The 25,029-nt window shown below is 38.9% G+C and overlaps 1 protein-coding gene across 7 annotated transcripts in view; it reads left to right on the plus strand.

Annotated features, from left to right (window-relative positions):
- ENPP2 (ectonucleotide pyrophosphatase/phosphodiesterase 2) overlaps positions 1-25,029 on the plus strand; it is a 136,399-nt gene that overhangs the window by 42,727 nt on the left and 68,643 nt on the right. For 3 of the 7 annotated variants that reach the window (XM_049853870.1, XM_049853871.1, XM_049853872.1), the window contains exons 2-4: positions 8,089-8,191; positions 21,351-21,506; positions 22,892-23,017. In XM_049853870.1, the coding sequence (XP_049709827.1) occupies positions 8,089-8,191; positions 21,351-21,506; positions 22,892-23,017 (385 nt within the window). Of the gene's footprint in view, positions 1-7,461; positions 7,665-8,088; positions 8,192-21,350; positions 21,507-22,891; positions 23,018-25,029 lie in introns of those variants that run through there. The other 4 variants (XM_049853873.1, XM_049853875.1, XM_049853874.1 and 1 more) reach the window with 2 other exon arrangements.

Here is a 25,029-nt window from a genome sequence, read left to right on the forward strand (position 1 = left end):
TGAGTTGAAATTGACTCAACAGCAGTAGGTTTGGTTTGGTGCCTTTGTTAAAGGAGCTCTGGTGACACGGTGGTTAAGTGCTTGGCTGCTAATCAAAAGGTTGGTGGTTTGAACCCACCAGCCACTCCATGGGAGAAAGATGTAACAGTCTGCTTCCGTAAAGATTAGAGCCTTGGAAACCCTATGGAGCAGTTATACTCTGTCTTGTAGGGCCACCATGAGTCAGAATTGACTCAATAGCAAAGGGTTTGGTTTGGGTTTGGTACATTGTTAAATTTGAATCACGGCTTCCAGCTGGTTGTTTTCAGTTCAAACCCCTGCTGAGAATTTGCATTTCCATCCCAGATATACTGAATCAGAATCTACATTTTAACAAGATCCCAAGTGATTCTTATGTATAATAAATTTTGAGAACCACTGCTCTACTGGAGGTTCTCAGAATTGGTCCCTAACCAGCACCATTAGCATCGCCTGGGAACTTGTTAGAAATGCAGATTTTTAGCAGGAGTTTGAAACTGAATGGAGCAGTTCAATGCTCTGACTTGGACTTTATCCTCTAGGTCAGTGGTTCTTAAACTTGCATCAGAATCATCGGTTGGGCTTGTTAAGCTACTCTGGGCTCTACCCTGGAGTTCCTGATCCAGAAGGGCTGAGGTAGGCTCCCAGGACTTGTATTATTACCAAGTTCCTCAGTAATTCTGATGCTGCAGGTCCAGGGATCCCACTTTTAAGAACCATTGTGATAATGAGCCACTGAAAGGTGTTAAGCTTGGGAGGAAAACCATCAGATTTGCATTTTGTACAGGGCTCTCTGGGCAATGAATGGGAGTGAATTTCAAGTTGGATAAGAGAAGACTCAATAAAATGGGGTGATGGCAGAGGGTGTAACCAGAAAGAACAGTTATGAGATGACCTTCTAGAGGAAAGAGGATGATGGGATCAACCTCAAAGCAAGCACATAGGAAGACACTTCTGGTACTTAATAGCACTTAACAAGCTCTGAAAAATAATGGTAATGGTTGTAATTAATAGCTAGAATCTATCAACATGGTGTCTGATTAGAAACAAGAGAGGGAAGGATTGTAGCAGAACATGGGTTTTAAGGTTTCTGTGAAAAGAAATGAAGTTGGGGGGGATGAACTAGTTGTTCAGGTAGCTGTTTTGGATGTGATGAGTGGAGGCCCTCGTGTGGTATAATGGAGAGAGATCATGCTGTAGTGGAAAGAACACTAAAGATGGTTTAGGAGACCTGCTTTCTAGACCTGGCTCCATCACTTTTTTTTACAATTTTGGAGAAGTCACATACTCTTTGAGCCTCAATTTCTTCATCTATAAGTGGAGTTGACAATAATTCTCAGCCTGCTTATGTGAGACTGGAAGGTAAAAATGAGAGTCTTCAACCCTATGGTAAGGAAATTTTCTCCAGTCATATACCCACTCATTCATGCAAACATATTGTACAGTCACATTATAAAGCTGACTTAAAGATGAAAGTCTTCATGAGGCTCACACATGTTCTGCTGAGCCAAACTGTTACAACCTTTTTCCATTCACCAAGAAAGTTAGAATGCAGGTTTTATAGTGGCCAGAAAGAAATAGAGTTAGTTAAATTGAGTTTTGAGCTTTAAAATGTTTTATTATAAGCTAGACTTAGGAACAAAGTTCAACTATTTCCTGACGGTAATTTAAAACAAACAACAAAGTTGAACTATTTCCTGACGGTAATTTAAAACAAGCAAACAAACAAACAAACTTCAATGAATAAATGTATTTTCAATATTTAAAGTCCAATATAATGTTACTTTAAATCAACTGCCTGAGATGATTTTTAAAAATTTCTGCAGGACGTTTTAAAGCTATTAGCTATATTCCCTTGTTTTAACTATTTAATTCTATAATTCTAGGGTGTTTGCAAATTGGTACGTAGCTATATATCTTTCTTATAATCCAATGAAAACTCAAGAAGTTAGTTTACTGAGTATATATTTGGTCATCATTTAAAAAAAAAAAAAAGTTGCTGTTGAGTGGATTCCGACTCATAGTGACCCTACAGGACAGAGTGGAACTGCCCCATAGGGTTTCCAAGGAGTGGCTGGTGGGTTACAAACTGCTGACCTTTTGGTTGGCAGCCAAATGCTTAACCACTCTGCCACCAGCATTTCCTTGGTCATCATAGTTACTAAGTATTCATGAACCTAGGAGTCACACTTAACACCTTCTTGTCCCTCAACCCCAATATCCAATTCATTAACAAGCCTTTCATTTCTTAACTCTCCCACTTTCTCCTTTCCCATCACCACTATGCCCTCTTGAATACAAGCTACCTTCATCTTTTGTCTGGATCGTGTTATAGTTTCCAGACTGACCTGCTGTATTCATTCTTGACTCCCTGCAATTCATATCCATACTGTGGAGAGATTAATGCTTCAAAATCTGATTACATCCCCACCTGCTTAAGCCTTTTAAAGGCTTTCCATTGTTTTTAGGATAAAGAGAATGCAGCCTAACATGATCTACAAGACCTCTCATGCGCTGGCCTCTCCTAACCTCTCCAGCTTCACTTCATTCCATGCTCACTTTTCTTCTCCCTGGAGTCATCAGACGAGCCTTCTTTTCATCCCCTGGATGTGCCATGCCTCCACTCTACACAGAACATTCTGTTCCCCCATCTAGAACATCTTTCCTCCTCTCTTAATCTAATTACCCCCACCAACATTCAGATCACAGCTCACTCGAAGCTTACTCCACGAAGTCTTTCTTGACCTCTCTGCCTAGGTCAAGTTTGAATTATATGTTCTTGTAGCGCCATGTACTTCTTCTGCATGTTTGCACTTGCCACAGTTGCAGTTTTACATTTATCTCTGCATGTATTTGATCAAGACAAAGGTGTGATTTGGCTCCCTGTGTAGTGCGAATGGTTAGAACAATGCCTGCTACGCATTGAGAGCTAATGGATTTTTGTGCAATCATTGAATAGTCATAGCTGGAGGAGAATGTTTGGATGTGAGTGTTCACGTTCAGAGTCCATAGGGAGTAAACGTGAGACATGGAGATCTATCCTGTAAAATGAAGTCATGGAATAATGTGACAGTGCTGATTTCAGCTTTCAATCTTACAATAACTAATAGCACAAATCCTGTTTACATTTGACCAGGTGTGTGCTATTCCTCCACTGGAGAAGCCCCTGGGGCCATCCATTAGCAATACAGCTTTGTTTCTGTGGTTTGGATCCTTAAGTGGTGTCTCCTTGAATTGAGTCTGCAGCCCTGGATTACAGGAGCAACTGAGTTACCTGTCTGCAGCATTTGAGCCAGCTTGTTCCGCTATCAGCAGTCATAATTTTCTGCTCAATTTAGATTGGTAAATCCCTCTCAAAAAACTGTTGCCCACTTTTTTTATTCTGAATTTTTTTTTTTTATCGTCCTCAACCAGAGGAGAATTTTTAGACAAGCTCTAACTCTAAGTTGCAAACTAGAATAGGGAGAATACACGTGGGTGCTATGTACTTACTTTCAGAGTGTATATGTTCTTGTTGTTAGTTGCCATCGAATCAGTTCTAACTCCTGGCAACCCCATGTATGCAGAGTAGAAGCGCTCCATTGGTTTCTTAAGGCTGTGACCTTTTGGAAGCAGATCGCCAGGCCTGTCTTCCAAGTCACCTCTGGGTGGGTTCAAACCATCAAGCTTTCAGCTAGTAGTCAAGTGCCACCTGAGGACTGCTAAATGATACTGCTGAAAATGGAGTGGTCAGTAATTGTCTAACATCATAGTCATAGGAGTAATCTGGGAATAATGTAGTAAGTCAAGCCGTGTTAATTCTGCATAACGAGAAACTGAAGCATGTAAAGTTTCAATCAGTCCATGAAAACTCCGTCATGACCGGGCAGGGGCGTGGCAAGAATGACAACCCTCCATCCTGTATCTTTCAAATCTCACTGTTAGACCTCAGGCTCTCTTATCTTAATCAAGGCTTGGGAACAAGGATTCATAGAATCATTTTATGAAAAGATAGACTGTGCATTTGTATAAATGCATCTACTGTTGCAATTAAGCAATATACACACTGCTGCTTTGTACCGATAGCAAAGTAAATAAAATACTGTTCTGCTGCTTACAGTTTGGAGGTGATTCCCATGGAGACACAACCATGGTTTGCCATTAAGAGATCTCAACTTTAGTGCCCAATTAATAGTGAATGCTATTAATAATATAGCAAGATTACATTATGAATCAAGCCAAGCAATTCAACACTCAGGGCATAAGCAAATTAACTCAGAGTAGTTTAATGTTCTGTTTCCCCAGATGTGGTCCTTACATTACTTGCATCAGAATAATCTGTTGTGCCCACTCTTGTCTGACCCCCAACTCCCCCTTTCTTCCCCACCTCAAGACCTAATGAACCAGAATCTTGAGGAGGGAGGGACACATATCAATAAAGTTTGAGAACCACAGAGTGATTTCTAGGGGCTGAGTCTGTTGAAAGATTTATTTATAGTTCTGAATTTTCTTCTGCCAGGGGGCAGTGTTCTCTGAAATATGGTTGGATTAATAAACCATGCTGCAAGTTAATTTCTTCAGTCTCTCATGCAGTTTCTTGTTTACTGACCTAGCCACATGTGACCTTATATCAAAATCTGAAACACCACATGTTATGGATTGAATTCTGTCCCCTCAAAAGACGTGTTATCTTTGTTATGTTAATGAGACAGGCTTACTGTAGGGTGTGTCTTGAGGCAATCTCTTTTGAGATATAAAAGAGATTAAACAAGCAAGCTAGGAAGCAGAGATGGGGTAAGATAGATGCCAACACACAGAGACCTCCGAGGAACCAGGAAGCAAGCTGAAGAGACAAGGACCTTCCCGCAGAGCCCATACAGAGAGAAAGACTTCCCCTAGAGCCGGTGCCCTGAATTTGGACTGCTAGCCTCCTAAACTGTGAGAAAATGAAATTCTATTTGTTAAAGCCATCCACTTGTGGTATTTCTGTTATAGCAACACTAGACAACTGCACAATAGTGGTGAACTTTCTTAATTTTTTTTCTTTTTTTAATAAAAGGCTTTGGACTACATTCCAGTCTCTTCCTTCCTTCCTTCCTTCCTATGGTACAAATATATGTGAAGAAATATTTGTTGTTTCAACATTTTCTTCGTGTGCAATTTGTGTTATTAATTACATTCCTCATGTTGTGTATTCCTGTCATTGTACTTGAGTTTCCACACCTACTTTATGCATCATCAGGGTTTTTGGTTTTCTGAGCTCTAGATGTTGTTGTTGGGTGTTGTTGAGTTGATTCTGACTCATAGCGACCTCGTGTCACAAAGTAAAACTGCCCCCATAGGGTTTTCTAGGCTGTAATCTTTATGGGAGCAGATCCCCAGGTCTTTTCAGCTGGTGGGTTTGAACTGCTGACCTTTTGGTTAGCAGCCAAGTGCTTAACCATTTCACCTCCAGGGCTCCTTCAGGTCTAGTTAGTTAGGGGTAACTGTGTTTTGTAGTTGATTTGATGCCTGAGTTAAAGGCTTCAATCATCCTCTTGATAGTTAATTTATAATGATATCTTGTAGCAACATTATGCCTGACTATTATTGTTTTTTTTTTTTTTTTTGGTTAGATGGTATGTGTTAATATATGGTGTGTGTATGTTAATGAATTCCTTATGCACAATGACCTGGTAGAAGATAAAAGTTTTTAGCAGGACAGTTAACAGCAATAGTGGCTGAGCTCAATTCTCTGAGACGAAGTGTAAAAAGTGCTGTACAGAAGCCAATTATGGACCAACGTGGCGTTAAATTTCAGGCTTTTCCCCTACACAGCTAGTTAATGGATGACGTTCAGCTTCTGAGCACCAAATTTTTTTTAAGAGGAACTTTCATTGTCCTTAAGCTGAGTTTCTACAATCAAATATCAAAGTCTGAAGTTGCTAGGCTCTTTGGCGGGGGCTGGGGAAGCTAGGGCAAAAGGAAGGCTAGTTTCTAGAACATTTGGAACACTGTGGCATAAAGTGGTATCGCAGGATTCCTTTGATATTTTCTTTTTTGCTTTGTATTTGTCCCCTTTCTATAATGGTAGGCTTGCATCTTGAAGTTCAACATAAATAGTAGAAAAATCTTCCATGGGGTTAACATCTTTTATAAGCCTTGCTAAATACCCAACTCCAAATCATTTCAGTATGGCATACAGACTAAAAGAAGGCATAGAAAATATCTTAGAAAAAATCCATAAGCCTGCCATGTCTGCAAGAGTGGAACACAAACAGGATTTTAGAAAAGCCCCTTAAAGTTTGGCAGTCTATTTTCTTTCTTCAATTAGTTGTTACTAAATTCTAGAATACATAATAAAACCCAGGCCTACTGTGCAATCCACTATAAACAAGTCCTTGCTTTTGTGCTATCGTGTTTTCTTTGAGCAGAGCCCCTGCTCCGTTAGTGATTTGTTGCACGCTGAATCCTGTATCTGTTTATGCGCACACACATGCGCTGTGCAGGAATGATGGCCACCGGGCCTGGTGAGGTAAAACCACAAACAAGCCTTCTCGACTCAGCTGAATGAATCCTAAAGGTGAACAATATTGAAACAACTTTCAGATATAGACACCTGAGTTTTTCTTTTTTAAGTGTCAGGGTTGGCAAATTGCTTAGTGAAAAGACTTGAAAACTCACAACAGCCTCAAAGGACACAGTGTGTGGTGGCTAGATGATAATTTAACTGGGAAATGACTAGAGAAGCAATTCTTTGAATTCTCACTGCCATTGTGATTTCCTTCCTAAATTCAATTGCTAATAGAGCTCTCCCCCTTCTCCAAGAGACACCCCTCCCCCCCAAAAGCTGACAGCTTTTTTGGGAAGAAGAGGGAGAAACCGAAGTTGTTTGTCCTTCCTCATGGGGCAGAAGGACTTTATGCTGCTTAGCTGGCATTCCGAGTAATTTGATAAAAGTTACTTCTCTAAGCTCTAGGAACAACATGGGGAAAAATAATGCTATCTCTTGTGTTAGTTACAATCTGGGGAGATTTCATCGTGAGAAATATTTGAGGAGTCAGGAGGAGCTGAGAATGTGGCAGAGGGACGGGGTCGTTTAAACTGCCAGAAAAATAAATATGGGAAAGATGGGGTAAGTTGTTAGGTTTATGAATTATAAAACTTTCCTGGTTTAAAAAAAAAGTTGGGAGGTTGACTGCATTGAATAACTACATTGTAAACCTTAGAAGCTTCAAGCTGGTTGAAATCCTGCTGCAGCTCTGTTTCATTTTGATCGGGTAAAAAGACATTTGGTTTCTTTTTTAAAACTCCTGTTTTTTGAGGGAAGGAAAACGAGCATGCGTTGGTATTGGCTGCAGCAACACAAGAAAGCCTCACGATGCATCCGAAACCACATGAAAGTGGCTGTGTGTTAGGGGAGGGCCCGATAAGGGGGTGGGGAGAATCAGGGTGATGCTTCAGCCTCTTCAGCTCGGCACTGCGATTTGTGAACAGACTGTGATGAAATCAAGCCCCGGACAAATCAGAGGAGCCTGTCAACCTCCCAGGTGGGATTACTTGTAGTTAATAGTCTGAACTCAGCGCCCCAAAGCAGTGCATTCAGTGTAAGGAAGGAGAACACACTGCAAAAGACTTTCCAAGAATCCTCTGAGATGGCCAGGAGAAGCTCTTTCCTGTCGCCTCAGGTAGGGGAATGGTGGAGTGACAGTGGAAATGCATGACCTTCAGGATTGGTTTCTTAACGATTTTGAATATTTTTTTATTTTAAATTAAGCAGCACTTTCTGAGGCATTTTGGAAGTTGTAGGGTTAGGCGGTGATATTGAAGCCATTTGAATTGCCTTGGTATAATTCGATTTAGTACTGTCTAGCTGTATTTGGACTAAATCAAATTATATGAAGGCAATTCAGTTGACTTCAACACCACCACCTAATCCTACAATTTCCAAAATGCAACAGAAAGTGCTGCCTCAATTAAAAAAAAAAATTAAGAAACCCTATGGGGCAGTTCAGCCCTTGTCACATGGAGTCACTATGAGTCAATTGACTCTAAGGCACCTAACGGCAACAACAAAAGCTGTATTTGACAACTTGATCTCTATTCTCCTAGGTGATATCCCTGTTCACTTTTGCCATTGGAGTCAATATCTGCTTAGGGTACACAGTAAATAGAGCTAAGAGAGCGGAAGGATGGGATGAAGGCCCTCCTCCAGGTAAGTGTAACAACTATTCATATTTTAACCCTTTAAAAATATTATAAAACACATAGTCAATATAAGCTCATCAAGAAATCCATCTTTAGGATAAGCTTGCAGTTGAAACGAATTTTAGTCCCAGATTTCGTTGGAATAAAATGAGCTATGTGGATAATTCAGGTGAGAGAATGTAGTTATCGTTAAAGAATATTTATGATTACATACTTATGATAACTGGCTATTTAAATTTTGTACTCTGAAATTTAGAGAACGTCAAATCTCCTTCTTGTTAATAGACCTCTAATGATAAAACAGAAACAATGAGAACAGGTATTGCCTTAATATTGGAGATACATGAGTCTGACCTGTTGCTATATGACAGGTTGCAATATTTGCCACCAGAAAGTTCTGACCTAAGAAAAAGGAGGAATGGAAGTGAAAAAGGCAGTGACCGTCTTTGTGAAATTTCAGAAATTTAGGACTCTATAAGATTAAGATTTACCTAGAATAGGAAAAAGCTTAAATAAAGGTAGGTGCTTAAAAGAGATTACAGGGTTGACTTGTATTCATTGTTTTTTCTTATGGTATAAGGAACGTTACCTTGACTTGACTAATAGAACTGTAGCGAAAGCGTTTCCTTTTACAATACACTGCTCCATAAGCAGTGTGAGAATTCTTATAAAGGAGCTCCTTGTGCACACTGAGGGGGCTTAGCTGACCAAGTCTTAGGTAATGAGTTGGTTAATTTCCTGGAAATTGGAGCTGCTGATGGTTTTATGAATAAAAATTACATTTTAAGTAATGGGTACTCTAGGGGGCAATATTTTCTTGACTTTCCCTGACATCCCAGCATGTTTGTCCAATTCCCTGTGAATTTCATGTTTCTCTGTATTTCTTGACTTGATTGCTGTCTGTTTAGTAAGCACGAGCTTTTATTATTAACCAAGTTATGATATAGTCATTGATGGAATAGTAAGTCTTCCTTACATCAAGTGAGTTGGTTTTGAGTCATGCCAGCGGGTTGAAAGATAATATTAGAAGTGGGTTAGTGAGTCAAAGTGGGGTGTGGTTGGGGTGCGGAATGAGAAAATAGATTGTAAAAACTGCAGCCCCAGGCAGCCAAATGGACAAAATGGATTGTCTTCTTTTTTTAAAGAAGTGAAAGTTTAGAGCAAATTAGGTCCCCTTTTAACAATTTTTATATAAATTATCTCATGCCATTGGTTACAGATTTTAAAAATGTGTCAGTATTCTCATTGTTTCCATTCTGTTTGTTCTGTTTCATCAGTCTAGCTTCCTTTCCCCTCCTTGCCATCTCGCCTTTGCTTTTGGATAATTGTTGACTCTTTGGTCTCATATAGTTAATTGTTTAAGGGGGCACATCACTCACAGATGGTGTTGTTTATTCTATAAACCAATCTATTGTTTGGCGGAAAGGTAAGCTGCAGAAATAGCTTCAATTCCAAGTTCAAAGGGTATCTTTGGGTGACAGTCTTGAGGGTTCCTCTAAGTCTTTATTAGTCCAGCAGGTCTGGCATTTTTTAGAAATTTGAATTTTGTTCTACATTTTTCTTCCATTCTATCTGGCACCTTCTGTTGTGTCCCTGATCAGAATGGTTGGTAGTGGTAACCATCTAGCTCTTCTGGTCTCAGGTTAGAAGAGGTTGTGGTTCCTGAGGGCTCTTAGTCTCGTGGACTAGTTTCTTCTTTGTGACTTTGATTTCCTTGATTCTCTTTTGCTCCATGTGAGTAGAGACCAAGAGTTGTATCTTAGATGGTTGCTCGCAAACTTTTAAGACCCCAGACACTGCTCACCAAACTAAGATGTAGAACATTATCTTTGTGAACTATGTTATGTCGATTGACTAAGTTGTCCCCTGAGACTATGGTACCAAGCCTTTTAACCCAGTAAACCAATCCTGTGAGTTGTTTGGATGTGTCTAGGAAGCCTCTGTAACTTTGCCCCCTATGTGATTTGGTACGTATGTGGGTATATATGCAGCACACACAAATGTGTGTATACATATGCCTACAGGTACACCTACGCATGCACGTGCATTTACTCATGTATCCCTTCCTGTACACGTGTACACATCCATACCGGCCTACGGAACCACACATACATTTTTTGGTGTTGTTGCAAAATTGTATACGTTATAACAATTACTGAAATTATCCCTTATTCTTGTGTACTTTTTAGTGTCTTTATTTACCTTGGTCAAGTTGTGCTGCCTTCACTCATATTTGGGAGTGCTATTCCCATCACCCGAAGCAACAAGTTTCTACTATCTAGAAAGTAATTCCCCCTCTATCTCCCTCCTGTTCCTGGTAATCATCAAAAAACTTTGCTTTCTGTGTGTATATCTATTCCTGACTTTTTATAATAGTGGAACCGTACAATATTTGTCTTTTTGTGATTGACTTATTTCACTCAGGATAATGTCCTCCAGATGCATTCGTGTTATAAGATGTTTTGAAGACTCCTCATTGTTCTTTATAGTTGCATAGTATTCCATTGTATGTGTTGTTGCTGTAGTTAGGTGCTGTGGAGTCGGTTCTGGCTCATAGTGACCCTGAGTACGACAGCATGAAACACGGCCTGGTCCTGCGCCATCCTCACAATCGTTATGCTTGAGCCCATTATTACAGCCACAGTGTCAATCCATCTCCTTTAGAGTCTTCCTCTTTTTTGGTGACCCTCTACCTTACCAAGCATGATGTCCTTCTCCAGGGTCTGATCCCTCCTGATCATATATCCAAAGTATGTGAGATGAATTATTGCCATTCTTGCTTCAAAGGAGCAGTCTGGCTGTACTTCTTTCAAGACAGATTTGTTCATTCGTCTCGCAGTGCATGGTATATTCAATATTCTTTGCAAACACCATAATTCAAAGGCATCAGTTGTATGTATGTATCAAATTTTTGTTTATCCATTCATCCATTGATGGGCGCTTAGGTTGTTTCCATCTTTTTGCTACTGTGAATAATGCTGCAATGAACCTAGGTATGCATATGTCTATGCATGTCACTGTTCTTATATCCCTGGGATAAGTACTTAGAAGTGGGATTGCTGGATCAGAAGGTATTTCTATTTCCAGCATTTTGAGGAAGCGCCATACTGTTTTCCATAGTAGTTGTACCATTTTACAATCCCACCAGCAATGTATAAGAGTTCCAATCTCCTCACAATTTTGCTAGCATTTGTTGTTTTCTGATTTTTTGATCACTGCCAATTTTGCAGGGGTGAAATGGCATCTTATTGTAGTTCTGATTCAAAATGAATTATCTTCTGTTGGGAGGGAGAAGAGAGTGGATTGCTGGGCTGGATGATACTGTTTTTACTGGTAACAAATGCTGTCTTCAAACGCCTCTTCTTGTTGCAGACGAGTAGAATTCCTATTGACACTGATCATGATTGCATAGACCAGGAATCAGATAATTAGTACAGTCATGTGGGCAGGCTAGCAGCTCAGAACATACTGCTGGAGCTTTTCCCTGCACCCTAAAAAGAGCTGTTTTCCTGCTTTGTCTTCATATATTTTTTTGTTAGTTGCTGTAGAATTGATTCCAACTCATGGTGAACCCCATGTGTGCAGAGTAGAACTGCACTTCATAGGATTTTCAAGGCTGTGACCTTTTGGAAACACATCGCCAGGTCTGTCTTCCAAGGCAACTCTGGGTGAGTTTGAGTGGCCAAACTTTCAGCTAGTAGGTGAGCACTTAAAACTATTTGTGCCACCCAGGTTCTGCCTTAATATATTACTTCAGCTAAAATGAATATTAGGCAAATTAAATGTCGTTGAATGAATGTATAGAATCAAGCCACTCGTCATTTTCAAAGTTAACTTTATTAGAAAAGAGTCATGAACGTTCTAGACTGGAATCCTGGTGAATTGGTTTCTCACACCTGGACCCCTGTAACTTGCTGTGTGGTCTTGGGCTGGCCACTTGTGAAGTCTGTTCCCTTAACAGTATATGAAGGGCAGGCCTAGATGATTGCTAATTTTTCTTTGGGATTAAAAAAAGGCTGTTATCCTATCTATTCTGTTTCTTTTTCTCTTGAATTTTTGTGCTCTTTACTTGAGAACTTGAAGAGTCTAGACCAGATTTATTAATCCTTAAAAATATTTTGTTTATAGTATTTTTCTACATGTTGTATTATTTCCACATGTTATAGGAAACAGGTATATGAACTAATGAATCAACGCTACTTTTGATTATAATAATAATACCGAAATACAATCTAAGTGGTCATGAATATACTATAAAATATTAGCTTCTCGAATTATCATTTAATTAAATCATTGACTAATTTAGGCCTTTGTGGTATCTTTTAAAATAGTATATTATAAACTCATACCTAAATGAAGCTTAGTCTTATGATACAACACAATTTAAGTCTGAAATATAGGGTTTTTGTAAGCCTGCACAACTTTTTTTTTTTTAATTTTTCTTTTGATGTCACTTAACTACTGTTTAGGCACTGGGATTGATTTCTCCTGAATAAGGACCACAGATGTATTTTGGAAACTGGGTAAGAGCATAGTTTCCACAATTTTAAGCACTTTTATTGTTTTTATTCCTACATGTGCCTACAGAAATCCTCACACAAATGATACATTTAATTGGTTATCCTGACTGCTGGCAAAACCTTCGTTGGGTGAACTCTTGTTAGAAATAGACATTTGGAGGAAAAGTGGTCACGCCCATTTTCAACAACCCTTTTAGGCACCAGAGAAATCCAGGGAAGCTCAATTCTTCAAGGTTGCTTCAACAAATAGAAGAAACACAAATGATATTAATAAGTGAGCAACTTCAGGCTGATGAGCACAGGGGCCTCTATTCAATGCATGCTGTGTCTTGTTTCCTAAACGTTGTAGCTTCTCAGAGTCCTCAAGAGTAGCTGAGAATGTTCTGCACTTGTACGTACCCTTGCTGCTGTACTATGGACTAGGGTGTTAGCCTCAAGGCTGTGGTAGTGCAAACAAACCGTTATAATTAATTAACTAGCACACTTGTTCGTGGGACTTATTGCTGGTACCTAGTGATCTGTTAGAAGTAATGTTGGAATAGGATTTTTTCTATCAGATTATGAAAAACCTATAGATATTTAAATAAAATTTGAAAAAAGCATAGCTGATTTAGTTCTGTTACGCAAAAGGAATGAGGACTGAAGTCAATAAGACGGCTGGAATACATTTTCAAAGAGAATGCAAATAACAATGCAGTTTGACACCTTTGTCTCATACACCTAATGTGGCTGATTTGATTTGCCCTTAAAACTTTGTGTGTGTACTAGTGTGTGCACACTCGTGTGTGTGTGTGCATTTGTGTCTGTTTGTGGTATTAGGGGGTGTCTGTTTTTACTAAAGCTTGGTACTCTCCTTCACACTCATAACAACTTATGAGTAAAGTTTTTCTTTGTAAATCACAGAGAACACAGAAAATGGTATTAGGAATGAGAAGGTTTATGTTCATTTGATAACTTCAGTAGGCTCGTTTTGTAATGGAAAACTATTTAAGCAGCGGGAATGCTGAATATAGGAGACTTTGGAGTTGACAGATATATAAGCCATTACTCTGAGAGGAAAACTCCCCTGAGCAATATTACGTCATATGACTTTATGCAAACTCTGATGAAGAAATCAGGGAGAATTTAACCCAGTGGAATGAAATTACCTGAATTTGAATCTGAGGAGGGCACGGACTTTTTCCATCCTTAGCTGTATAGGGATGTGGTATAGTGGTTTTTCATGTCTTCAGAACGTAGAGTCCTCTCTCTGGTTTGCATACCTAGAAATCTCAGTCTTCAATAGAATTTAACATAGATTCTTGAATCAACAGAAATCAACAAGTCTTCCAAAATCAGAACTTTTGAAGAAACTTCTAAAATTTGGAACCTGTGAACCGAAGTTTGAAAAATGCTTTGTTAATGAAAAAGTTACTGTAGTTTTAGTCAGATGATCTAAATTTTACACAGGCCTTTAGTAGCTAAAATTAGGTTTCACCAGTAACCAGTTGACTCTGACTCATGGCGACCTCATGTGTGTCAGAGTAGAACTGTGCTCCATAGGGTTTTCAATGGCTTATTTTTTGGAAATAAATTGCCAAGGCTTTCTTCCAAGATACCTCTGGGTGGACTGGGATTTTCAACTTTTTGGTTAGCAGCTGAGCATGTTGACCGTTTGCACGAGCCAGAGACTTTAAGGGACTTTTAAAATTAGGTCTAGAGACCTAATTTTCCCATTTGGAAAATGGGGATAATGTTGCCCTTACGTATCTGAAAAGATTTTTGAAAGAGAAATGCCGTATTAATACTGATAAGAATTATAAGGTATTAAGTATATATTGATACAATTAATTCCTCTTTAATTAGGCTTGGAAGTCATTATCTAAATACACACCTTATCAAGTTCACAATGCCTGCCATTTAAAATGACAACATTTCATTGGTAGCAGATTTGCAAATCAGTCTTAACCACTGATTACCATCATAAATGCTGTTTGAGTAATTTAGAAGTTGAATTAAGAATTTTAACTGATTTATTTAAATCACATGGAAATCTGCTTTCAAGTAGAGTGGGTCGTATTTCCAAATGCTGTGCAGTGTAAGTGTAGATGCTTGAAAATTTTCTAGGTGGACCTATTTGTTAAGAAAAAAAAAAAAAGACCTGTGAAATCTGAACCAGCAGCTGTGAATAGAAGGAGAAAACAATGATGGCACAGTAGTGGGTATTTATAGAAAGTGATGTCATGCATTTAGGGAGCAGAGATACTGACATACAGGCCTGGGTGTAAGTGCCACTTTGCTAAGGGATGAGGTCAATGTATCAAGAAAAAATGAGAATTTTTACTTATTACAAGAAAATATGACCAGAAAGCATGAACCATAGATTCAAGATGAAACATAATATAGTATTTAATCTAATGGTTGGGTGGCATCTTGAAAGCATGACCAGAAAAAATGAATCATGCACTTAAGAGGCATCAACAGCATTAAATTCTAGACTTGGATGGCATTGCCTTCTCTGCCCTTCTCCTTCCCTACAGCAAATACTTCAGATAGGGCAGGCAGACACAGAAGAAAAAAACCAAACCAGTTGCCGTTGAGTTGATTCTGACTCATGGGGACCCCATGTGTTGCAGAGTAAAGTTCCCATGGGTCTTCCATGACTGTGACCTTCAGAAGCAATCTCCAGACCTTTCTTCTGAGGCACCTCATGGTAGGCTCGAATTGCCAACCTTTCAGTTAGTAGCAAAGCACTTAACTGTTTGTATCACCCAGGGATTCCCGACACAGGAGAACCAGTCCTTTAATGCTCTTGAGAAAAGGAGGTGACATAACCAAGTCTGTAACCCACTTCGAGTCTTTACGCTTACTTCCTGGAGACATTTGGGCTGAGAACCAAGGAGAATGAAGGAACAGATAGAGAGCAGTATCTCAAATCCTAAAAATAGGAATAGACAAAACTTAATCTTCCAGCTTTTACTTAAGCTAAATGTTTTCAAATTTAAATAGTGCTTCTAAGTTGGCCAACATCCAAATCTAAGTTTCTGTTTTGTGGAAGGATTCAAGGGAAATACGATTGAAGGCCCAGGATGAAGTAATGTGTGGGTCATAACTCTCTCATGAATTAGGTTCTTTCTAATAGTCTAGTGAAATTATCAGTAGTTTTTCCCAATATTATGGAATAAATGTTATCAGAATTCTGTAATGCTACCTCTGAGTGTAAATGATAAGATGGAATATTTTAGAAATAAGGTTTTGCTTAACTAAGTGAAAATATCTTCACCACAGCTGTGATTTATGAATTACAAATTTGAATGAAATAAATCAGGTTTTACACTGATGTTTCTTTAAACCATGGAATCACGTTTCTGTGAAAAACAAGTAACGCATAGAATTGTGCTGCGCACACACACACACACACACACACACACACATCCATACATATATACACATAACCAAACCAAAAACCGATTGCCATTGCCTCGATTCTGACTCATAGTGACACTATAGGACAGAGTAGACCTGCCCCATAGGGCTTCCAAGGAGCAACTGGTGAATTCGAACTGCTGACCTTTTGGTTAGCAACTGTAGCTCTTAACCACTATGCTACCAGGTTTTCCGACTATATACACATACTTATTTTTAAATTGAAGTCTCTATTTTGAGGAAAAAAAATGCATCTGTATAGACCTGCAGCATTTATTTTTCAAGATTCTGGAGCTGAATTGGAAACCCTGGCAGTGGACTAGTTAAGAGCTACGGCTGCTAACCAAAAGGTTGGCAGTTCGAATCCACTAGGCACTCCTCGGAAACACTATGGGGCAGTTCTTCTCTGTCCTATAGGGTCACCATGAGTTGGAATCGACTTGACAGCAATGGATTTTTTGGATTTAGAGCTGAATTGTATCTTGGAAGTAAAAACAAACAAACAAACATAATTTCGAATATGTAATGGAAATAGCAGAAATAGAATTTGAAGCTCATAAAAGTATTGGAAAATGCTGGCTGAGAAACTCCAAGCTTCATACTCATCACTTTTCTGACTAGATTCTTCAGTGTGTGTGTGTGTGTGTTGTTTTTTGTTTTTTTTCCTATGTTTTTGGATGTCTCAGTAATGATCTAAGGTGAAAATTATGGAATACCAAGTGTGTCGATCATGTGGTTTTCATCACATCTCCCAATAGGCTATAGAACCAAAGTGTTCATATCAATATTCTTGAGACTTACGCCAAAAAAGGGAAGGCTTTGCAGACTTTTGAGATTAGAATTAAAATAAGTCAGGGAGCCTGTCCATATTTGACCATCAATAAGGTACAGTAAAGGAGCCCTGGTGACGCAACGGTTAAGTGCTTGGCTGCTAACTGAAAGGCTGGCGGTTCAAACTCACCTGGTGGCTCCGTGGGAGAAAGACCTGGTGATCTGCTTCTGTAAGGATTCCAAACCCAAATCCAAACCATTGCCATTGAGTTGATTCCTACTCACAGTGACCCTATTGGCAGAGTAGAACTGCGCCATAGGGCTTCCAAGGCAGTAATCTTTACGGAAGCAGATTGGCACACATTTCTCCCATGGAATGGCTGGTAGGTTTGAACTGGATAAAGAAAGGCCAATAAAACGGGCAAAAATTCATTCAGATATTGAAAGTAAAGAACGGAATAGAAAAGAAATTATGATGGGGGAAGCAAAACACAGAGGGACATTTCAAATGCGTGCTAGGACACCATAAAGAAGAGGAGACAGGACAAGGAACCTGTGATATACCTTTAGCTCGCTGATTATCTCAGCTGTAAGCATAGCTAAGCAGATTTATGTATGAATACTACTCAGAATTTATTGAAGTGCTGTTGGAATGATTCTGTTTAAGCATTACTCTTAATAAAAGGAATAATTCAATTATAAATTTTCTCTGATCTTTATTTTTACTATAGATTTTTTTTTTTTCTCTTTTTACTTCTCTACCTCTTCTTTACCATAGCTTCCTATGGTCCAGCGTATACTGTTGATATGTTGGCCAAAGTCAATAGAAAAATATGATTTATAGATCAGAGGTAAGGCACTGCATTGGAAACCTGACGTTATTTCCTAAGCCTAACCAGTGCAGTTTGTATGTATTTTTACATCCCGGAATCAACCGTGCAAAAACATATCACATCCTTATGGTCTAGTGAATCTGTTTGCTTTAGTTGAACTGATCTGATGCCATAAAAGCTAGAGTTAGGTGACTCTGGCTTAGGAAGGACAAAGGACTAAGCAGTGAACAGGCTGTTCAGATAAATGGCTTGGGTGAACCTACGAATATCATTTAACATCTGTTCTCCTGCTTTTATTTTTTTTTTTCCACTTGATTTTAGAAATAATGATACTAATGGTAAAAAAAGGAAAACACTTAAACATGTAATTAAGAACATGTAAATAGAATGTCATAAATAAAATTTGTTAGGATATTTATATATAATATGTGCTAATATTTTTTTTTTAATATTTATATATATCTCTAAAAGAAGGGAGGAGCCCTGGTAGCACAACAGTTTAACAGTTGGCTACTAACTAAAAATTTGGTGGTTTGAACCCACCCAGTGGCTCTGTGGGAGAAAGACCTGGTGATCTGCTTCCATAAAAGATTGTTTTGTTGTTAGGTGCCCTCAAGTTGGTTCTGACTCACAGCAACCCTGTGCACAATAGAACTAAACACTGCCTGGTCCTGCACTATTCTCACAATCATTGCCATGCTTGAGCCCATTGTTGCAGCCACGGTGTCAGTCCATCTCATTAAGGATCTTCCTCTTTTTCATTGACCATCTGCTTTACCAAGCATGATGTCTTTTTCCAGGGACTGAGAAAGTCCATGGTATATTCAGTATTCTTCGCCAGCACCACAATTCAAGGCATCAATTCTTCTTCAGTCATCATTATTCACTGTCCAGCTCTAGCATGCATATGAGGTGATTGAAAGCACCACAGCTTGGGTCAGGTGCACCTTGGTCTTCAAGAGGTCTTTTGCAGCAGATTTGCCCAATGCAATGTGTCTTTTGATTTCTTGACTGCTGCTTCCATGGGTGTTGATTGTGGACCCAAGTAAAATGAAATCCTTGACAACTTCAATCTTTTCTCCATTTATCATGATGTTGCTTATTGGTCCAGTTGTGAGGATTTTTGTTTTCTCTATGTTGATTACAGCCTAGAAAACCCTATGCGGCCACTATGAGTTGAAAATTAACTTGATGACAACTAACGACAACATGAAAGAGAGAGAGAAAGATAAACAGAGCTGAAGAAGCAAGGAAACAAAGACACTAGACAGCTTGCAGTGAATATTTTATAAAGTAATATATGTAATGAGGATCCCTGGTGATGCAGTGGTTAAAGCGATCGGCTGCTAACCCAAAGGTTGGTGGTTCGAAGCCACCAGCTGCTCCTTGGGAGAAAGATGTGGCAGTCTGCTTCCGTAGAGATTTACAGCCTTGGAAACCCTGTGAGGTCACTATGAGTTGGAATTCAGTCAATGGTAGTAGTTTTTTTAATATATGTAAAAGTTACAGATTTGAACTACAGAAACGTCAAAATTAAGAAGTAAAAGTGTCTTTGCTTCCCTCTTTCTCAATGTCATTTTCTCCAAAGATAATTCCTGCAAACAGTTTCTTATGGATGAAAAAGTTTATTCACACCTGCTCCTTTAAAGAATTATGCAGGCTGCACCTTTAAAGAATTATGCAGACCTGTACCTTTTCTCAATCCTTTGTCCCTCTCTTCCCTTCTTCCCTTCCTGTCTTTTCTCTCTCACATCCAGCTCTACCTCTATTTTTAATTGTCTTTATACTTGTTATCTTCAGCTCTATTTTTAACACAAAATAGATAATATTTACTACTATAAGGCTCTTCTTAAAAACAAAACAAAACAAAACCCTTACTAAAGGGTCGCTATGAGTCGGAATTGACTCAGTGGCAACGAGTATGTATTTTATAGATGTTTCCATATTAGCGCATACAGACCTACCACTTTCTCTTTAAGGGCTGGATAATAGTCTACTTATGGATACAATGATTCTTTCTCAAGGGGAGCAAACAACTTTGGTTGATTTCAGGTTTTTTTCCTCATTATAAAAAGACTGCAAAGAACATCTTTTGTAAATATATCTCAGCAAACTTTTGCAAATTTACATGAGAGATCTAGCAGTGGAATTCCTGAGTCAAAGATCCACAGGCATTTTTAAGTGTTGGTAAACCTACCCCACTGCCGTCGAGTCGGTTTTGCAAAAAATAGTGTTCCTACTAAGTTCTGCCACTGTTCATGTTTTTCTAGCCATCAGAAATTAATTATGCTGTAAACTGGGTTGGGGATCCAGCTTATTTTTTTCTAATCACCCAGGTAGTCCAGCCTTTCTACTGATTAATCCTTTTTTCTTCTGACTTGAAATGGTACTTGTATTATAAAATAAAATCTCCTATATTTGGTTGTATTTCTGGTACTTCACCTCTACTGATCTACTTCTTCTCCAGTAGCAAATAGTTTTGATTATGTAAATTCAGAATACATTTTACTTTCTAGTCTCTGTCAAGTTACTTTTCCTTTTTTCTATTTTCATTTATTAATTTTTGATAAACTTTTAATATACTCTCAAATCTCAAGAAATCCTCCTGAAAGGAATGAATATCACAACAAAAAACAAATATCACAGCAAAACTTTTTTTTTGTGTGTGTGTGCTTGCATTTAATGTTTAGGTTTATTTAGGAAGAATTAATATTTTTACCATACCGATATACTTATCTCCAAGACAGTATGTATTTCTGTTTAAATGGATCTTTCAAAATGTTCTTTTGTCGAGCTTTCACGTGTTCTTCATATAGTGTCGTATGTGTTCTTCACATGTCTTATTAAATTTGTATCAAGATATTTTACCTTTTGGGTATTATTGTGAATGAAGCTTCCATGTCCTTTTTTACTGCTATTGCTTGTATATTGCAAATGTGTAAAATTTTCATCTCCCTGAATTTCTATTTTCAAAATTTCTAGTTGATTCTTGGCATTTCTAGATCTATCATTACATCATATGTAAGTAATAAGAGAGGTGTTAAATTTTTGACAAGTCGAGACTGTGGAGCTTGTGTCTGAGTAACCCAAGCTATAGGTGTAGATGTTACCATTGGAAGAGAACTTAAGTCTTCTGTTCCATTCCCGTAGCCTCAGCCTGTTCTAATAACATGTGGGTTCAATTTTCCTAACAAAAAGCTACGGATTTTTAAAGAGGCAAATGAGCTCTTGTTTCTAAGTGTATAGCCCAAAGTACTATTCTCTGTTGACATCATTAGCTCCACAGAGGCACTAACCATGCACAGATTTGTAGTAATAATAATTGTTAAGAGAAATAAAACCAATAGCCAACACTGGTTATACTTCTAGATTATCTGACACCTTGCTAGGTGTTTTTCATGGATTGTTTCATTTCATTTTCATTACAACTTGGAGTTACTTTTATTAACCCTCCACTTTACAGATGAGGAAGCTGTGGCTCAAAGATGTTAAGTAACCTGCCCAGGGGACGTAGTCAGAGTCAGCCTGATCCAGAGTCAGCCTGCATCCCCACACTGCACTGCTTCCTAGTGCCTCCCCTCTGTGGTCACAAGACTCACCCCCCAATCCCCTTGCCTGTGCCTCTTGTTCCTTGCAGTGTTATCAGACTCCCCCTATGTCAGCACCTCCGGATCTTGCAAGGGCAGATGCTATGAACTTCAAGAGCTTGAACCCCCTGATTGTCGGTGTGACAACCTGTGTAAGAGCTACAGCAGTTGCTGCTATGACTTTGATGAGCATTGTTTGAAGACAGGTATGAAACTTTTTCCTCAAATAAATGACATAAAGACTCCCTGCTGTTGTACACCTTGGTTTTGCCACCCTGCTTTGGCCTGTATTAAGTGTGGGTTTTAGTCTTGTTTCTTGAATGCTTATGGATTGTATGAGCCACTCTGTGTAATTAACGGTTGTTCCCATACCAGCTCCACTCAAAGAAGGTTCTTTTTAGCTGTGGTCATTATTTGCGTCTCTTTTTCTTTTGAAGTAGACCCTCTCACCCCACCTCATCGTTCTCTATCAATGCCATCCTGTTATTTCCAGCACAAGCACTTCGCACACTCTGAAGTTATCTTATTTATTGGTTTACTTGCTTATGATCTGTCTTTTCCAATTGGAATGTAAGCCTCCTGAAGACAGGAAGCTTGTCTGTGTTGTTCTTTGATACACCCCCTGTACCTAGAACATGGAAGGCACTACATGTTTATTGAACAAATGAGTTATCTGTGATGTTGCTCAATACAGCAACCTTGAATTTAAAGAACCATATTATAGTTTCACGGTAATTTTCAGTGACATTTAATAAATATTAACTGAGCACCTAGCACGTGCTAGGCACAATCTCAGGTGCTGGAGATAAAATGGTGAAAACAGAGATGTGATTTCCCATGCCATGGAGCTTACTGTCTAGCTGATGAAAAAATCAAACAACTGATACAGCACTTTCCTTAAAATGAAAGTATTACTTTTCTGAATAGATCTTGGTAGGGTTGAGTTGTGAGCTCTCAATCAAATATGCTCAGACAGAAATCTGTAATCCACTCACCAGTCTCCTTGAAAGTAGGGACTCGGACCTGTCATTGTAGGTAGGGCCACATTTTGGTCAATGGTTGGCATTTGAGTATGTGAATGCCTCATTAGATACTTCAGATCTGTTTAGGACTTTAACTTTCATATATCTTATAGCAGGTGGAGGGCATTTAGTTGCCCCTTCATTTGTATTCAAATCAAAGCTGACTAAAGTGAAGTGAAGCTACTTCTGAAGATAAAAGAGCCAAACTATGGAGACTATCCCTACCGTGATAGGTAGCCCTATCACAAACCTTAGATACGATACATTTTATTGGGTCTTTCAGAACAATTTGGGAATGGTAGGGATACTTCCTTGCCTTTCAGCGTTCATTTTTCTGAAGGAATCAAATTGCATTTAGACTTTGTAATCTGAAGTTGAAAAATTAGAAATTTGTTCTATTTGTTAAGTCCTCCAAATATTATCTGGGCCTCAGGCCAACTCAAATTTCACAAGGAGATTAAACAATCTGGGATCCTAGCTCTTTTCACTGGCAACTCTTCCAAGCAATTGTGACCTCTTTCATCTGGTTTGTGTGAAGCAGTGAAAGTGTTTTATTGTGGTGGTTTCAGCTCGTGGCTGGGAGTGTACTAAGGATAGATGTGGAGAAGGAAGAAATGAAGAAAACGCCTGCCATTGCTCAGAAGACTGCTTGGCCAAGGGAGACTGCTGTACCAATTACCATGTGGTTTGCCAAGGCAAGTGTTTGCTCAGAATGGCCTGAGCTTTGAAAGAGTAAAAGCTGGAGGTGCTCCAAGAGATCCTGGGTCTTATGCATGTAACACCTTGAATATGGATTGGAAGGAGCAACCGAGTTGTGCTTTTTAATTTCTAGTGCTTCTTTCTTAGTTTTGCCACTCTGCATTTCATGATCTGAAATAATAAGAAGATAACCCCAAATCCTGTAATTTGATAGAACCAAAATAATGAAGAGATTTCTAAAGACCTCCTGTCTTGGACTTAGGCTGGGTTCCCTAGAGGCAAAGCCTGAAGCAGGGATTCAGTACATGTGGTTTACTGAGGGAGTATTCTGTAGGGGAACCATGTAGGGAAACGAGGGAAGCAAAATATGGAAGTTGAGTGTGTGGGGTGGGGCAGGAGCAAGGACCCCGTTTTAGGTAATGTCTCAACTTTGCCTGCTCTACTGTGGGCTCTGAAAAATTGTTATCCTGAAAAAAGGGAGCATAGCTTTTGTACGCAGGGGATGTAAGCTGTTGAGGCCTTGGCTGCAGAATAGGGGTAGGGGAACATGCTAGTAAAAAGAATCAGGGCACCAGCAACTCCTATTATACCCCAAAGCCGTACATCCCTGTGTGTTGACCTTGTACAGTTGATTATAGAATATGATTTCTTTATTCTCATAATTAATAACAGTCAGAGGTCTGCAGAAAATATAAAAGATGCAGTTCTTGTTTTTAGGGGTTTGCTGTGGCATCTGTTTATAGAAAACAAAAACAAAAACAAACCTGTTGCCATCAAGTCGATTCCGACTCATAGTAACCCTGAGGACAGAGTAGAACTGCCCCAGAGGGTTTCCAAGGGGCACCTGATGGATTTGAACTGCCGACGACCTTTTGGTTAGCAATTGTAGTTCATAACCACTATGCCTCCAAGGTTCGCATTTATGGAAGTTAACAGAAAAACCCAAGAATCTTTATATAAAGTATATGTCACTTTTAGTTTCTGAATTAAATCCTGCTTCCTTTCTGTTTTTTTTTTTTTTTTCCTTTCTGTGGTACCACAAAGTGACACGGAACATGTCAGCACAGTCTCTGTTAAAAGATTTCAGAGAAAAAGCAGCACAGCTGTGAAATACGTGCAGTGCTGTTTTGTGGCAAGAGGGTATTATATCAATCCTGAATTTGGAAATTTCCCCCTACCCGAACCATTATCATAATTGTTGAGGAAGCCTAAAGTTGACTGTGGATTTACTCCCTTTCTCTTCTTATTTCTCCATGTAGTAGATGTACCAGTAAGTCACAAAGCTATTAGAAGAAAAAATAAATGAGGAAAAGACTTAAGTATCATCAGTCATTGAATCATTATGAATCGGCTTTTTCTGGTTTTAAATTCTGGTTCCAGTACTTTTGTGAGGCCAATACGTATGCCTTGGGTTCTTACATGTGTGGTAAAGCTTCCCCCTTTTAAGGAGCATAGTAATTGCTTACACAGTCATTAGTAGTTAAGAGTCTCATCCACCGTGGCAGATTTCCAGTGCTCTTTACATCAGAGCAGTTTCTGCAACGTTTGGGATACAAATTTTCCTTTCACTCAAGGCATGATTTTTATTTGCCTTAGGACAATTTAAGGCAAAAATTTTTGGGGGGTAATTTTTATTTTTCTCCAAAGAAAGCCTCATTTTATAATTTCAGCCCTTTTCTGTTCTCTATCTAAAAAAGAATAACTTCTGAAAGACTTAGGTTTATACTCTTAGATATTGGAGAAGGATAAAAGTGAAAGATAGCATTGGTTTTTATTCCAAAATTCAAGGACCTTACACGGGATGCGTTTACAAATGGCCTCTCGCAATTTTCCACCTCCTATTTTTTATCCCTTGTCTATTCTAAGGCTCTTTTTTCCCATCTAAAGGGAAGTTGTACCACGCTTTCTATGGCCTCGAGATGTTCAGTGGCAGGAAAGAATGTTCCAGCTAATGACCAAACAGTTTATTTCTGGAGGGATACAAACATGAAATTTTGTTCACTGACGC

Source organism: Elephas maximus, chromosome 15 (assembly GCF_024166365.1).
Source record: "Elephas maximus indicus isolate mEleMax1 chromosome 15, mEleMax1 primary haplotype, whole genome shotgun sequence".
NCBI classification, from domain to species: Eukaryota; Metazoa; Chordata; class Mammalia; order Proboscidea; family Elephantidae; genus Elephas; species Elephas maximus.